This window comes from Salmo trutta, chromosome 8, assembly GCF_901001165.1.
Source record: "Salmo trutta chromosome 8, fSalTru1.1, whole genome shotgun sequence".
Classification (NCBI taxonomy): Eukaryota; Metazoa; Chordata; class Actinopteri; order Salmoniformes; family Salmonidae; genus Salmo; species Salmo trutta.
This window is the reverse complement of record NC_042964.1, coordinates 39191271-39206762: the sequence shown is the minus strand read 5'-3', so window position 1 is coordinate 39206762 and position 15492 is coordinate 39191271. Positions and strand designations below refer to the sequence as shown.

Here is a 15492-nt window from a genome sequence, read left to right as displayed (position 1 = left end):
CGTGTACTTCTGGGCTGATTCCTCACTATTCTCATGATCATTGCAACCCCACGAGGTGAGATCTTGCATGGAGCCCCAGGCCGAGGAATATTGATAGTTCTTTTGTGTTTCTTCCATTTGCGAATAATCGCACCAAATGTTGTCACCTTCTCACCAAGCTGCTTGGCGATGGTCTTGTAGCCCATTCCAGCCTTGTGTAGGTCTACAATCTTGTCCCTGACATCCTTGGAGCGCTCTTTGGTCTTGGCCATGGTGGAGAGTTTGGAATCTGATTGATAGATTGCTTCTGTGGACAGGTGTCTTTTATACAGGTAACAAACTGAGATTAGGAGCACTCCCTTTAAGAGTGTGCTGCTAATCTCAGCTCATTACCTGTATAAAAGACACCTGGGAGACAGAAATCTTTCTGATTGAGAGGGGGTCAAATACTTATTTCCCTCATTAAAATGCAAATCAATTTATAACATTTTTGACATGCCTGATCCTTTCTTTATCAGTGGGCAAATGTACAAAATCAGCAGGGGATCAAATACTTTTCCCCCCACTGTACCTCTCTCTCTCAACCCAAAGACACACCTCAGATTACCAACATGTTTTTGTTAGATGAATGACAGAGATAAAATGTATACATTAAGGCCCCTAACTCGTCTCCTTCGTCTTTCTTTCTCCTCTCCTTTATTCTTTCTTTCCTCCTTTTCCAGGTACTGCTGTCATGGACTCACACCTTTGGTACTGAAGCCTAAAGAGGCACAGTGTTAGAGCTGTAGCAATAGGAACTCTCTTGTTTTTACTATTTGTTAAATTTTCTATCAGGCATTGATTAAGTAGTCTTGTATACTGGTTATTGATAACTGAGGTTAGATGATATCATATCAGGGATATAATCACAGTAGATAGTGATGTCTTTGAGGATCAAGTAAGGAAGTAAGTGTTTTGTCGTGCAGGGCGTCGGTCTGATCAACGGGACTCAGATGATGTCATCTCTGGTGGCGGAAGCAGTGGAGCGAGCTGTGGGCGTGACCAGGCAGGCTGACATCATTGCTGCCCTCAGCCTGGAGGCCCTGTGGGGCACCACCAACGCCTTCCACAGCGGTCAGACACACACACACACACACACACACACACACACACACACACACATAGTGAATTCATTGTTAGAGCTTTGATACAATAAGAAGATACCCGTTCCATTCCATTGTGAACGGGTTTGTTCTGCCCTTCCAGACATCCATGCAGTGAGGCCACACCCTGGTCAGATAGAGGTGGCTCTGAGACTCCGCTCTCTACTCCACTCTGACGTCTTCCCCTCCCAGATCTCTGGTAAAGTCAGGCAGGCGAAACACACACAGAAACACACACTCAATTCTTGTCCTTCTTAACATTTTTTGTCCAAATTAAGATGTTTACTTTGGTGGAAACCTTAACACTGCTGTTTTGTCGTTTCCTGTCTGACTTCCTTTGTTGTGTTTTCCTGTAGAGAGTCGTAGGACATGTGACCGTGTCCAAGATGCATACACCCTCCACTGTATCCCACAGGTAGAATGTGTGCGCTCGCGTGCGTATGTGTGTGTGTGTGTTACAACTCTTTGTACCCCTGCAGTGAGGGGCTGGAGTGAACTAACCCTAGTACCAGTGTTTATTTGTGTGTCTCTCTCCTCTCTTGTAGGTTCATGGGGTGGCTAACGACACCATAGCCTTTGTTAAGATCATCCTCTCCACTGAGCTCAACAGTGCCACTGACAACCCTGTATCCTCCCACTGAGTTACATTGTTATATTTACTTGAAGACGTCATGTCTTTCTTTGATCTCCTTTTAGACCCCTCCTGTGATTATATAAGTTCACCACAATGGGGAGCCCTTGGACTAGCCCACATCGGCTTTGGTTTCCTGTAAACAGCTTATATTAGAGACTCATAATGTTGTCCCAAATACGAAACCTTAACTCTCCTACAGATGGTTTTTGCAGAGCGAGGTGAGACTATCTCTGTGGGTAATTTCCATGGAGAATACCCAGCCAAGGTAGTCACAGACAAACAGATTCACTCCATACAATAAACTCCTCGGTTCCTTCAGTACTGTTCCCCCTCTTTCCTAGACTGGTTATAGATATGCTTGTATTGCCTTACCAATGATCACAGGAGTTGGCAAGGCAGCACAAACTGATCTGGGACATGGCTAACCCTCTCTCTCCCCGGGCTCTAGACTACCTGGTCATCGAGGTCCATGAGCTGGCCAGTATGAGTGAGAGGAGGACAGAGAGGCTGGTCAACCCCTCCCTCAGTAAGTTGCCTGCCTTTCTGGTCCAAGACGGAGGCTTCAACTCTGGCTTCATGATTGCACACTGCACTGCTGCCGCCCTTTGTGTGTGTGTGTGTGTGTGTGTGTGTGTGTGTGTGTGTGTGTGTGTGTTCTAACAGAAAAGTGTGTTTGTGTCTCTGCTCCTCTGCAGTATCTGAGAGCAAGGCGTTGTGCCACCAGTCCTCCGTGGACTCCCTGTCCACCAGCGCAGCTACTGAAGACCACGTCTCCATGGGGGGCTGGGCCGCTAGAAAGGCCCTGAGAGTAGTGGAACACGTAGAGCAAGGTAACTCGTACAGTCACATGGCATTGGTGTGTGATGTGCTCGTCCCATCAGATATCATGCATACAGAGTTAACCCTGGGAATAAAAAGGCATCCCTGCTTTTCAGTTCTGGCCATAGAGCTGCTCGCTGCCTGTCAAGCCCTGGAGTTTCTCCGCCCGCTCAAGTCCACTACCCCCCTGGAGAAAGTCCATGAGCTAGTGCGTTCTGTTGTCAGGTGAGAATGTGAAGCTCTGATTCGAGTACTGCCCAATGTTGTTGTTCTGGAAAGGTGTGGGGGGAGTTCTACAGCACATCCGTTTATTCTTATTTCCCATCAGGCCTTGGGATCATGACCGTCAAATGAGTCCTGACATCGAGGCTGCTCACACGCTCCTCAGGGAGGAAAAGGCAAAAGACACACCCCATCTCAGTATTATATTCATCATTCCAGCTAATTGATAACGAGGCAGATAAAAATGAACTTCTCTGTTTGTTTCTCACCCGTGGCCTTCTCTAGGTGTGGGAGGCGGTTCGGCCATACATGGACCAATACCGAGACAGGCTCGGACTGAAACCACTCCCACTTGATGACTAGGATATTTTTATAAAAATGACTCAAGTATTTCTTTCTTCTACTGTATGATTCCAAATGCAGGATTCAAGTTTATTAAAGGTTATTAAAGATATACAGCGCAAACAATAAATGAGCTTAAAAAACAAACATATTGCTTATATTATCTCAGGATAATCCTCCAAAATGTACTGTAACTCCCAGATATGAATCATACCTTGTTATGAGCCTGGAGAGATGTTCTTATATCTAACAAGGCTGGTGGACCCAAACAGCCACTACCAGTAATTACATTACAGTGAAATATTCTCCCTGGTGTATGACAACAGACTATGATTATTCTACATTTACTAAATGTACTGGTCATTTAGTTCAGTTTAGAACTCAGTCTGTGTGATTGACAGGAGAGATGATCAGAGGGACAGAGTATCCACCTTTATCATTGCCAGGGCCAAGGAATGGATGGAGTTTCTCAGTGAAGGTGTAGCCAGTGAAAGAGTAGATATGAGACCTGGCCTCCACATCATAAAAGGAGACCTGACCCTCCTCATAATCAACAAACACACCCACCTTCTGGGGCTTTTCTCTCAGGTATAAGGGGACACGGGGGGAGGTACAGGCTGAGTACTTACACTCATCCCTCAGGACCACAGCCCAGAATCCATTAAATGGGCTCTTTGTGATCTTCCCCTTCCTGATGATGGATTCTCTGGCCACTCCTAAAGTCCATGTAGTTTTCACCTGAACATTCACCTCATAGTAAAATCTCCCAGAGGAGAAACCCTCCTTTCCTAGGACATTTAGAGCTCTGTCAAACCTCTTTGGATTATAAGGTTTATTAGGCCGTGTGCCTCCATGTCTCACCTGTTTCCCATCCTCAGACATGATGAGAGACGGATGTGCTGTATCAGGATCCAGAGTCACATCCACTGCATACTGCTGAATCCTCTTCAGTTTGACTTCAGGCAGCTTCTCCATCTCTTTATTCAGTGTCTCCTCCAGTTGAGACACAGCTCTCATCACAGTCCCCACACACAGATCACTGTGAACACTGATGTCAGACCAGTCTCTGGTGTCTGGAGGGGTGCACAGGGATGGAAAGCTCTGGAGGAGGTGGAGGTGGTCCTCAGTGTGTGAGAGCTGCTCCAGCTCAGTGCTTCTCCTCTTTAGCTCAGTGATTACCTGCTCCAGCTCTTTAATGAGCCCTTCAGCCTGCGTCTCTGTTGCTTTCAGCTTCTCCTCAATCACCTCAATGAGCTCAGCCTGGCTTCTCTCAATGGAGCGCACCAGAGCAGTGAAGACCTGTACACTGTCTGATCTCTCTCTCTCTGCCTCTCTCTTGCTGAGATCTACTGAGTGTTTGATCTCCTGAACCTTCTGCAGTCTCTCCTGGATCATCTGCTGCACTTCTGCCTCGGTCTTCCCCAACTGAGCCTTCCTCTCTCCATACTCTTCCTCTAGAGGGACAGTGTCATGAGTCATGTGGTCTGCTTTCAAGCACAAGACACAAAGACATGTCTGGTCCCTCCTACAGAACAGCTCTAGAGGTCTGTCGTGCTTCTTACACATCCTGTCTTCCAGGTTCTCCACAGGGTTGATCAGCTTGTGTCTCTTCAAGGCTGGGACTCTCTGATGAGGCTCCAGATGAGTCTCACAGTAAGAGGTCTGACACACCAGGCAGGACTTCAGGGCCTTGAGCTTCATCCCAGTGCAGACATCACAGGACACTTCTACAATCATGGCAGAGCATTGGTCCGGGCTGCTGGTAGCTTTCACTTCAACTGTCTGTCTGAACTGAGCAGCCATCTCAGAAATTAAAGTATTGACGAACAGATCTGGTCTCTTATCAAATGTATTTTTACACATGGGACACTGGCACAGGTCATTGCTATCCCAGTACTTTGTGATACAGGCCTTGCAGAAGTTGTGTCCACATGGACTAGAGACTGGCTCAGTGAACACATCCAGACAGATAGAGCACAGGAACTGCTCTTCAGACAGGAGACTGCTGGAGGCGGCCATATCTAGACAGAGACCAAAAGTGAAACCATAAACCATTTCCTGGAATCAGCCAGCTCTTGATAGTTTCAGCTTTAGAGTTGTCAGCATTGTCTTATCTGATGATATTAACGAATGTTGATACATGATGATACAACATAGATAACCGTAGATTGAAAAGAGTAACATAGCGTAGAATCTGCATCAATAAAAAAGGAAATATACACAGTAAACACAGTAAAGCTTAACTTTCCATGTCAATCTCTCTACTCACCTGTATGTTTTTGTGGATGATATGTCTGTCCTTTCTGTCCTTGGTGTCAAAGAGTTGGAGAGTCAGCTTGTAGTAGCTATTTAGTAGATTTCTGAAGTGCTGGACAGTTTGGTCCCGTAAACAAGATACTGTACGTCTCTCTACTTCAGTTTCAGTACAACAAAGTGACGTTAGTAATGCTCCTCCCCACCAGATACTGCTGTGTGATTCTCTTCCTGGAACACTTAACCCTTTACATGGCTCAACTGTAACTGATTCTTTTGAATTGTCATATTGATTAAAACAGTATTAATTGATGTCCCGTACCGGGAAGAAATTACATCTATTTTCACCCCTGGTTATTAGTCGCTATGATAAAATTGGTGTAATCATTCAGATGTGTGTAAAGAGATCGATGACAACCAGAAGGTATTGGGTCATTTGGATTTTTATTCAAAGGACTTACGTCACTTTAAAGCACATGGTACTAGTTTGTCCACGTCGAAAAGAGCTGACATTAAGGGCACCTCTTCTCATGGTTCAAATAAAAACCTTCCCATTCCACCTCCCAAACCTGCATAAAACAATCAATGTACAAAAACAAACTAAGTGGTCCGAATAGCATTAAAAATCAAGTATCCCAAACTGGTTGAAAGCTGCACTCAACCTTGTGGCACCTCATGACTACGTAGTACATTTAGAGAACAGACTTACATTTACATGACAGGGTTGTGTCAACCACCACATCCCTTCCCACCCATAACAGCCCCCTCCAAGACCTCCTGTCCATCTGACGATTGCCTTTGACCTTTTGACAGTGGGGTCATGCGCTCAGCCTATGGTTAGCCTACGGTCGCCAGGCCTGTGTCTGTGCAGTCGATGGCCGCCGCGGTCAGAGCAGGCGCAAGGCCTCGTCATGAGAACTGGATCTGCTGCACGCCAGGAATCTACAGGAGCAGACAGAGGCAATGGAGAGAACAGTCATGGATATGTCGTAATGGTCTCGTTCTGGTTCAAATGTCTGATGTCACTTACCTGTTGATATGAGGTGGTGTACACCATGACGTTCTGCTGTTGGCCGTCGGCTGTTATTATTCCGGCTGGAAGTTGATTCGCTGGAATGGAGGGAAGAGGACGTTACAAAACCGTCCACAGCACAAGAATATAATATGCCATTTAGCAGACGCTTTTATCCAAATCGACTTTAATGCCTGCATACATTTTACATATGTATGCAGGCATGACTCTAAAGCCTTTACTTTAGTATGAGATGACAAAATTAAGAACAGTTCTGAACCACTTACTGAAGCTGTCGTCTGTAAGCTCCTCCCCCAGGCCTTCTCCCACCGACACACCTGGGATTCCCTTCTCCCCCTTCATCGCCTAGGAAACAACACATTGTGAGAGATTAAATAACATGTGATGTGCGATTGTTCATGGACACTTGGGATTGTGTGAGAGAGACTGTCAGAGCAGAAGAAGTGTGTTTAGTTGTACCTCTCTGAACTTCTGCAGGTAGAGTTTGAGGGGCTCCACGTACATGTCGAAGCCCAGGGTTGACATGGCAAACAGGATGTCCTCTCCGTTGATGGTCTTTCTTTTCTCCTGGTGGCAGCGCTCACTGGCCTCCGACGTGATAAAGCTGATGAACTCGCTCACACACTCCTGCACACACTCCTTGGCGTCTTTCGCTATCTGTGAGACACACACACAATTTAGGACAAAGAGGAATAGGAGGAGAACGTTTGTGGGTCGTATTCACTTGGCACCAAACAGGGGGGGGAAAAAAACAGACTGAAAGCTAAGCTAACAAGCTTGCTAACTTTGTAAATGTGTGACATTGTCACAGATTGGTTCTCATTCCACTTTTATAACACTCAATTCAATACGGACAAATCAGGACTGATTTAACAAAGCCTGTTCGTTTGGGAATATGCCGAAGAATAAAAGGTAAGGGAGGAAAGAATCGGCGACGAGGTAAAAATGAGAACGAATCAGAAAGAGAGCTGGTATTCAAAGAGGATAGCCAAGAATATGCACAGGTGATTAAGATGGACTAGCTGAACTTGTCCAATAACAAAAACATTTTTTTCTGTTAAACGTTTTACAATGGTGTGCAATTATGAATACGACAAGTCTTGCTCTCACACAGCCCACACACACACCATGGTTACCTTCCCGGTCTGTGGGATGCCGTTCTTCATGATGCGTGCCACGTTAGCGATGGGGAGGTAGATGTCCTGCTCCCGGAAGTTCTCTTTCATGCCCCCGTCATCATGGTCATTCAGACTCTCCTCTCCATCATCTTCATCACACGCATTATGTTAAACATGGATCATTAGGTACTGACACTGTTGCATTGAGATGTACAGAAAGTGATAATGTAGTTGTGGCTGCTTTGCAGTGATGTATTGCCTTCTTGCGGTTGTCTGTGCCCAACAATGTTTGTACCATGTTGTGTTGCTACCTTGCTATATTGTTGTCTTAGGTCTCGCTTTGTGTACTGTTGTTGTGTCTCTTGTCGTGATGTGTGTTTTGTCCTAACTTTTATTTAAATCCCAGCCCCGTCCCCGCTGAAGCCCTTTTGCGTTTTGGTAGGCCGTCATTGTAAATAACAATGTTTAACTCACTTGTCTAGTTAAATAAAAAATAATGACACTACACTACATTTTGATTTGGGGCATATTCAATTCATAATACACCCACACCTGGTTCCCCAATTAGGATTGAATGTATCAGCTGATGTCCCTTACCATCTTGAGACTGGAGTACATATCCTCCTGACATGTATTCTCCAGAGATGCCTAACGTTAGCTGGGAGGCGTCGGTGGTGGAACGGTCTTCTTCCATCTGGAACAAAGGACATGGTTTACTCAAATAGCTGAATTGTTGGAAGGCACTTACTGTTGACTGGCTAGCTAGCTAAACCGTGTCTAGTTTAGCTAGCTAGCCAAGTGTTCGCCAGGTTAGGTTGCTAGAAAACTGTTAGCTAGCATGTCTACTGAATTAGTTGAATTTCTCTGACCAAGTGAGTGGTTGTTTGCTAAATGGGAAGCTAGCAAGCTAACGTTAGCTAGCAAATGTTTCGTTCCAAATATAATTTCGACAAATGAAGCAATAGCTTTAGTTAGGTAGCCATTTGACCCTCATACATGCTGATTGACTAATCAACGACTATTGTTGCAACGAAACCACTCTGGATTCCTGGGTACAATTTAACGTTATATAGTAGCCACATTGGTTGTCTCATTGCAAGACCTCTCTGCTCACAATGAAATTCCATATCGGAATTTCGGCCTGTTCTTTGTGTCGAAAACTGAGGCAGGGGGACATGGCATGATATGAAGCTAATTAATAATTTTGACTACACTTCCTGCTCTCAAACTCCTAAACGCAACAAGTACAAATTAGTCAGGGACGGACATTTCCATTCGAGCTAACGAGGAATTGGTTAACAATCATTGGCCGGAGCCAGACACAAACCTGCAATGAAGCCCTGGTTGGTTACCTTCTCAAAACGGCCGTTGGTTGGACAGAAAATGGCTGCAAAAGAACCAGTCCCAGCGCGGAGCGACGCGTCCTCCAAAAATACATTGCACTACCTCCCCCGACCGCCAGGCGGCCGCTCTGTCAAAGTGTCACCCTCCACTACATTACACCTAGTAAGGTGTTCTATTCAAAAGCGACCCTCCCTTTCTCTGTGTGCATTTGTTACCATTTTATTGTTTTAAAGAAAAGCTTTGACTAATACAATGTAATGGTGATGTCATCATGCAGTATGTCTGTTATGGTTATATAAGAACAGGGTGTTTTTATTACATAGCAGACCTAGTGCAAAATTGTATTGCATTTAACACACTTACTGATTGATTGAATATATTATTGTGTATTCACATTATTACAGTGATATTCATATCCATGCGTTTGCCTGTTATCACCACCAGTGAACATCAGCGCAGTACCTTTTGCGCATGCGTTTGTGTACTGTCCCTCTGACAGTAAACCAAAATCGGCACACTCGCTGACCGTCGAGTCAGAAATTTCAGCGAAACTATTTGGAAATGTTGACCGCTGTAACAAACTCCTTCCAGAACTATCTTGAAGTATAGAATACACTTGATAGAACTTTCCAACAACACGTTCCTTTGGTGGGACTCATATTTTATTGAATGTATTTATTTATTTACGTGTGTTGGTAAATTCATATTGTATGCTTCTCTTTGGATCATGTTTCTCTACGAAATCAGATTATTAAAAAAATGATATGGACCCATCCAATATTATTTATTTATTGATAATCAATAGTGTAATCGAAGATGGTAAAGAAATTCTGTGGTATGACGTTCACTCAGACTCATAAAGAAAAAGTGCAGCTCTGATTTTATCCACCAGGTGGCTACGTTGCACCAACACAAATTGAATTGAGGCAGTGCTGAATTGTGAACTTCACTAGTCCCAGTCGAATTGATTAACATAATATCATAAACGGAACAATGGTCTTTGCTTCTGCTGCTGATGCAAATGTTTGTTGAAAAATGCTCTAACTTGTATTTTTACACCCCTTCAATATGTTTCACTCTGAGACCACATGCCGATCTAATTCCAACTCACTATGGCTCAGACATGGATGTTGAAATGGGTGTGGACATAAAATGATGTTTTTCTGTTGCTGTAACAATATCTGAAAGGTTGCAACAATCTATGTGGACACAACATAATTCTCCTTTCCACACTGCCTGCACCAACTTTGATAGAAACACCCATATACTGAAATGTTAAATCCTTTTAAAGATTCCTTTTTTTTATGAGAGCATAATGTCTTTCAAATTCAGAGTTAAACGATATGACACATTTTCTCAGGGGTTATTGGAGGAATTATACATGTGGTGTGCTAATATTCACCCAGAGAGACAAAGAAGCACACTTCAAAGATGTCTCTTTGTGCTCAAGGTTATGATTTAGCCTCATTTCCTTCTCTAATGGAAATATCAAATAGCTAATGCTTACTGTATGACTGTATGGACCCTAATGTTGTCTCTCTCTCTCTCTCTCTCTCTCTCTCTCGCTCTCTCTCTGAGAGAGTTTCTGGAGAGCTACTCTACCTTCCTGTAGGTTTTCTTTCCAACCCCAGCAGTCTCTCCTCCTAGGTCTGAGGAGCACACAAGAGACTGGTCTGTCTTGCAGCAGAGACATGGAGCAGACAAGGCTGTCCTGTGGACAGTATGACTATGACCTGCTGGTCATTGGAGGGGGGTCTGGAGGACTGGCTGTGTCCAAGGTGGGTCGCTAATACTACACAACATCTACAGTACTGCCTGTCTGTGTCTCTTCCTGTCTGTCACTGATCTACCACCGTCTTTATGGATCTGTCTCACCTTCTCTTCTAGTCTTGCTCTTTTTTTGTGAGGAATTGTTCTTTTAATTCAGTTTCAAATTCAGAGAAACTCAATAATAACAATTATTTGAGTTTAATCCATTCTCCCCTGCAGTTTTTCTTAATGATCTTTCTATCTCGATCCCTATATGTCCGTTTGAATCTCTTTTTCTCCTTTAAAGGAGAAACCCTCTTTAAAGGTCAGATATTCCCTCTCTCTACCTGTAGTCAACCTGCATAAAGCTGTGTTAACCCCACTTGGCTGTGAGCCAGCCTACACACACTAACATGTTTATTCAGCAGTCATCTGATCTGGCCAATGCTCACAGTGTGCCCAAGCATACTGTGATAATTATCATATAAATAGATTTTATGCTAATAACATGAGATGTTATATTCTGAAATCCAGAGGTAACTGAAAATGAGAGGAAGGAACTTGACAGTGGGAGGATTTGGGATTTTACTTTATCCGACTGACTCTTTTTACCCCCACCCACTTCTCCGTCTGTATTCCCCCTTTCTTTTCCCCCTTTTCTCTTTCAGGAAGCTGCTGGCTTTGGGAGGAGGGTGCTGGTCCTTGACTTGGTGGCTCCCACCCCTAAAGTCACTAACTGGGGTGTGTGATGCAGACAGTGTTTTCACCATAATGCCTATTACTTTATTACATAATGTCATTTTGTGCTCAATCATTTTATGAGTGGTTATTGACTTTCGCTGTCCGCCAGGTCTAGGTGGTTCCAGTGTGAACGTGGGCAGTATTCCCAGGAAGCTCCTGCACCAAGCCTCCTTGCTGGGAAAAGCCATTCAGGATGCCCGGAAGTACGGCTGGAAGTTTGAGGAACAGGGTGAGAGTTGGAGAGGGTCTGGGGCATCAGTTACAGTGCATGATGTGTATTTGGGGCATCAGTTCTATTATAGTCTAGATATGTATTTTGTTCCATTGAATCAATATTGAATGTGTGTGTTAGTTGTCATTCCGTCAAATGTTATCTTTAGTTATTTGCGTCCTATCCAGAGTTTAAATGCTAGTCGTTGATTAGATGTTTGTGTTGCTATATTGTCTGTTGCTATGTGCTATTATGGTCTGTAGTGTCCCATGGCTGGGGTGAGATGGTGGACACGGTACAACAACATGTGAAGTCTGTGAGCTTTGAGCTGAGGAGGGAGCTGAGGGACAGTGATGTCACCTACCTGAACACCCATGGAGAGATACAGGAGCCACACACTGGACAGGTCAGCATGGGGAGGGGCTTCTGGACCGGTCAGAATAATGGGAGTAGAGGGAGGTCTGGACAGGTCAGAATAATGGGAGTAGAGGGGCTTCTGGACAGGTCAGAATAATGGGAGTAGTGGGGCTTCTGGACAGGTCAGAATAATGGGAGTAGAGGGGCTTCTGGACAGGTCAGAATAATGGGAGGAGAGGGAGGTTTGGACAGGTCAGAATAATGGGAGTAGAGGGAGTTCTGGACAGGTCAGAATAATGGGAGTAGAGGGAGGTCTGGACAGGTCAGAATAATGGGAGTAGAGGGAGGTCTGGACAGGTCAGAATAATGGGAGTAGGGGCAGTCTGGACAGGTGAGAATAATGGGAGTAGAGGGAGGTCTGGACAGGTTAGAATAATGGGAGTAGAGGGAGGTCTGGACAGGTGAGAATAATGGGAGTAGAGGGAGGTCTGGACAGGTCAGAATAATGGGAGTAGAGGGAGGTCTGGACAGGTTAGAATAATGGGAGTAGAGGGAGGTCTGGACAGGTCAGAATAATGGGAGTAGAGGGAGGTCTGGACAGGTGAGAATAATGGGAGTAGAGGGAGGTCTGGACAGGTCAGAATAATGGGAGTAGAGGGAGGTCTGGACAGGTGAGAATAATGGGAGTAGAGGGAGGTCTGGACAGGTCAGAATAATGGGAGTAGAGGGAGGTCTGGATAGGTCAGAATAATGGGAGTAGGGGGGCTTCTGGACAGGTCAGAATAATGGGAGTAGAGGGAGGTCTGGACAGGTTAGAATAATGGGAGAAGAGGGAGGTCTGGACAGGTCAGAATAATGGGAGTAGAGGGAGGTTTGGACAGGTGAGAATAATGGGAGTAGAGGGAGGTCTGGACAGGTCAGAATAATGGGAGTAGAGGGAGGTCTGGACAGGTGGGAATAATGGGAGTAGAGGGAGGTCTGGATAGGTCAGAATAATGGGAGTAGAGGGAGGTCTGGACAGGTCAGAATAATGGGAGTAGAGGGAGGTCTGGATAGGTCAGAATAATGGGAGTAGAGGGAGGTCTGGACAGGTCAGAATAATGGGAGTAGAGGGAGGTCTGGACAGGTGAGAATAATGGGAGTAGAGGGAGGTCTGGACAGTTGGACAAGGTGGTGGTGGGTGTTGTGTACAGCTAAGCATGAGAAAGCAGTTTGGATAGGGAATAATACAATGTTCTCTTTTTAACAGCTTTCCAATTAACCCTAATTTGAAGAGGGAGTGGTTAAAATTGATTGGACACACCTAGTAAGCAATAGTATACACAAGTTGGACACACCTAGTAAGCAATAGTATACACAAGTGTGTATATGTGACAGGTTAAAGGAAATACTAATAGCCTGTTATACATTAAAAAGTATTAGTAAGTTCATAGTATGTGAGGATCTTAAAACATCTAAGGTTAAAAAGATCATGCATTCTGTATTAGTTGATAGAGATTGATAACATTCATATAATTGTGTTAAAGTTAAAATCCATCAAGTGTACAAAAGGTAAGAATTGTAAAAGGAATGTGTAAACGTTATATTGATTACTTTATTTTGTGGTGCCTAATTTAAGGGGAAAAGTGTTAATCTGTGATCTACTAAATGCTCTTTAATCCATGAGTCTGAGACCGATTGCTCTGGTCTCCACTCAAGTTCGCGGGGAAATCGCGGTCTTTTCCTCATTACAGTAAAAGTTCTCGTTGAGGAAACAATACCGTATCACTCTCGTGATTATTTCTCCCCTTTTTCAGGGGCGTAACATTTTTGGAGGCTCCGCTGAGATTGCTGCTCAGATGTCCAGTTTCCACATCCTGGTCGCTGAATTCCGAGCCAGCTAAATCTCCACATAACAACTCAGGCAGGCTGCAGTGAGGAAAGTGTTGCTGTTCGAGGAGAGCTGGAAGTTGGTGGTTAAGTACGTGTCAGCTGAGGCCATTGATCGACCATCAGAGACAGTAAGGACCATCTAATTCAGAGTCAACTCCTGCACAGTAAAAGTTCCTCCTGTTCTGTCAACATGACGACCGCCTTGGAAGAACTACAGGAAGAGGTAGTAGGAGAATTGTGCACCCTGACTAAAGACAAGTTACTAGAGATATGGGATTTCCTTGACATCTCAGGCGAACAGAGAAGAGATGTTCAAGACAAATCCCGCATATCATTGATGACTCACATTATGAGGTTCCTTGAAAGAGAGGAAGCTGCAGAGTTAGAAGATGGCGGCATGTCGGAATTGTTGCTACTTAAAGACAAAATGACAGAGATGATCAGTGGTTTAGATAACAAAACAGGGCAAACTGACCATGATATTGAAACAGCCGGAACACATCACAGAATAGAGGAACTGAGAACTGCAACCCCACAACAAAGGGTGGGAACTGAGCAGATTACTGCAGCCAAAGCCAGTGATTCTCTACGTCAGCCCCAACCCCATGCTAATCTTCAGGTGAGCGTGCCGCTCTCACCCAGTGCACAGCCCAGCTCATACTGGCGCAAAGAGTTTAAAATTTCTGGTCAGATAGGTGAACCGGGCCAGAAAGATAAACTGATTTTTTCCAGCCTTGCCCATCAGATCGTGAATGGACTTAACAGAGGCTATCCTGAGGTAGAAATAGTAGACGCAGTAGTCAGGGCTATTTCTCCAGGCTCACAGCTACGCAGCTACTTGGAAGGTAAACCCCAGCTAACTCTTACCACACTTAGATGTATCCTGCGTTCCCACTTCCAAGAGAAGAGTGCAACAGAGCTTTACAAACAGCTAGCTTCAGAAGCACAGCATAGCAAGGAGACCCCTCAAAGCTTCCTGATGCGCGTCTTAGATTTGAGGCAGAAAGTACTGTTTGCATCCCAGGAGTCAGAATCAGGGCTTAAGTATGACCCTGCTCTAGTCCAGCGCATGTGTTTACACACAGTCCTTACAGGTCTCCAGAGTGACAGTATCAGGATAGACATGCAGCCTCTCCTGCTAGATAGCGAAACATCAGATGAGGTTTTGCTAGAGAAGCTTAACATTGCTTGTGCTAATGAGATAGAAAGACGAAACAAAAGGCGGTTTAATTCTCCACAGCCTGCTACAACGGTAAGTGTAGTCCAGTTAGAAGATACGCCATCTGCAAAGTGTCCTGTGAAGGAAGCCAAAGCTAAGATACCCGCAGAACTGTTAACAGAGTTAGCTGAACTTAAGACAGGTGTAGCTTCTCTAAAAGGTCTCAGTGCAGAGATTGCCCAGATTAAGGAGACATTACGGCAGCCTATGTTTCAGTCATCGCCTTGTGTCTATGCCCCACCTCCAGTTAGGAGGCCAGATAGGGACCCCCAGCCACCTGTTTTCCAGCAGCAGTATTACGGCAACTACAGTCAGCCCCAAGCACCTGACCCTGCGCAGCAGCAATATGCACCTAACCTGTATACCAACCGCTCTGCTCAAGCTCCAAGGAGGTGTTTTGTCTGCCAGCGGGCCAGAACAGATGCACGCTGCACACACTGCTTCCGATGTGGGAGTG

General features: G+C 44.9%; 3 protein-coding genes across 4 annotated transcripts; 1 reads left to right on the top strand and 2 right to left on the bottom strand.

Moving 5' to 3' along the window:
- The first annotated feature begins 945 nt into the window (after window positions 1-945).
- On the top strand, window positions 946-3159 carry LOC115197959 (histidine ammonia-lyase-like). Its single transcript, XM_029759625.1, has 10 exons — window positions 946-1092; window positions 1225-1320; window positions 1478-1536; window positions 1667-1747; window positions 1955-2020; window positions 2197-2281; window positions 2451-2585; window positions 2691-2799; window positions 2903-2972; window positions 3082-3159. The coding sequence occupies exons 1-10, from the start codon at window positions 972-974 to the stop codon at window positions 3157-3159; spliced, it is 900 nt and encodes a 299-aa protein (XP_029615485.1). The 5' UTR covers window positions 946-971.
- A 31-nt stretch (window positions 3160-3190) lies between these two features.
- On the bottom strand, window positions 3191-5601 carry LOC115198870 (zinc finger protein RFP-like). The gene is made up of 2 exons (XM_029761254.1): window positions 5408-5601; window positions 3191-5159 (listed from the first exon to the last, which is right to left on the bottom strand). The coding sequence occupies exon 2, from the start codon at window positions 5155-5157 to the stop codon at window positions 3520-3522; it is 1638 nt and encodes a 545-aa protein (XP_029617114.1). The 5' UTR covers window positions 5158-5159; window positions 5408-5601; the 3' UTR covers window positions 3191-3519.
- A 215-nt stretch (window positions 5602-5816) lies between these two features.
- On the bottom strand, window positions 5817-8993 carry LOC115198869 (nuclear transcription factor Y subunit beta). 2 transcript variants are annotated; one of them, XM_029761253.1, is made up of 7 exons: window positions 8895-8993; window positions 8140-8236; window positions 7561-7691; window positions 6884-7081; window positions 6691-6769; window positions 6422-6501; window positions 5817-6333 (listed from the first exon to the last, which is right to left on the bottom strand). In XM_029761253.1, the coding sequence occupies exons 2-7, from the start codon at window positions 8234-8236 to the stop codon at window positions 6301-6303; spliced, it is 618 nt and encodes a 205-aa protein (XP_029617113.1). In that variant the 5' UTR covers window positions 8895-8993; the 3' UTR covers window positions 5817-6300. The 2 variants fall into 2 exon arrangements, with proteins under 2 accessions (XP_029617113.1, XP_029617112.1); XM_029761252.1 differs by having other exon boundaries at window positions 8870-8975.
- Between the last annotated feature and the right edge of the window lie 6499 nt (window positions 8994-15492).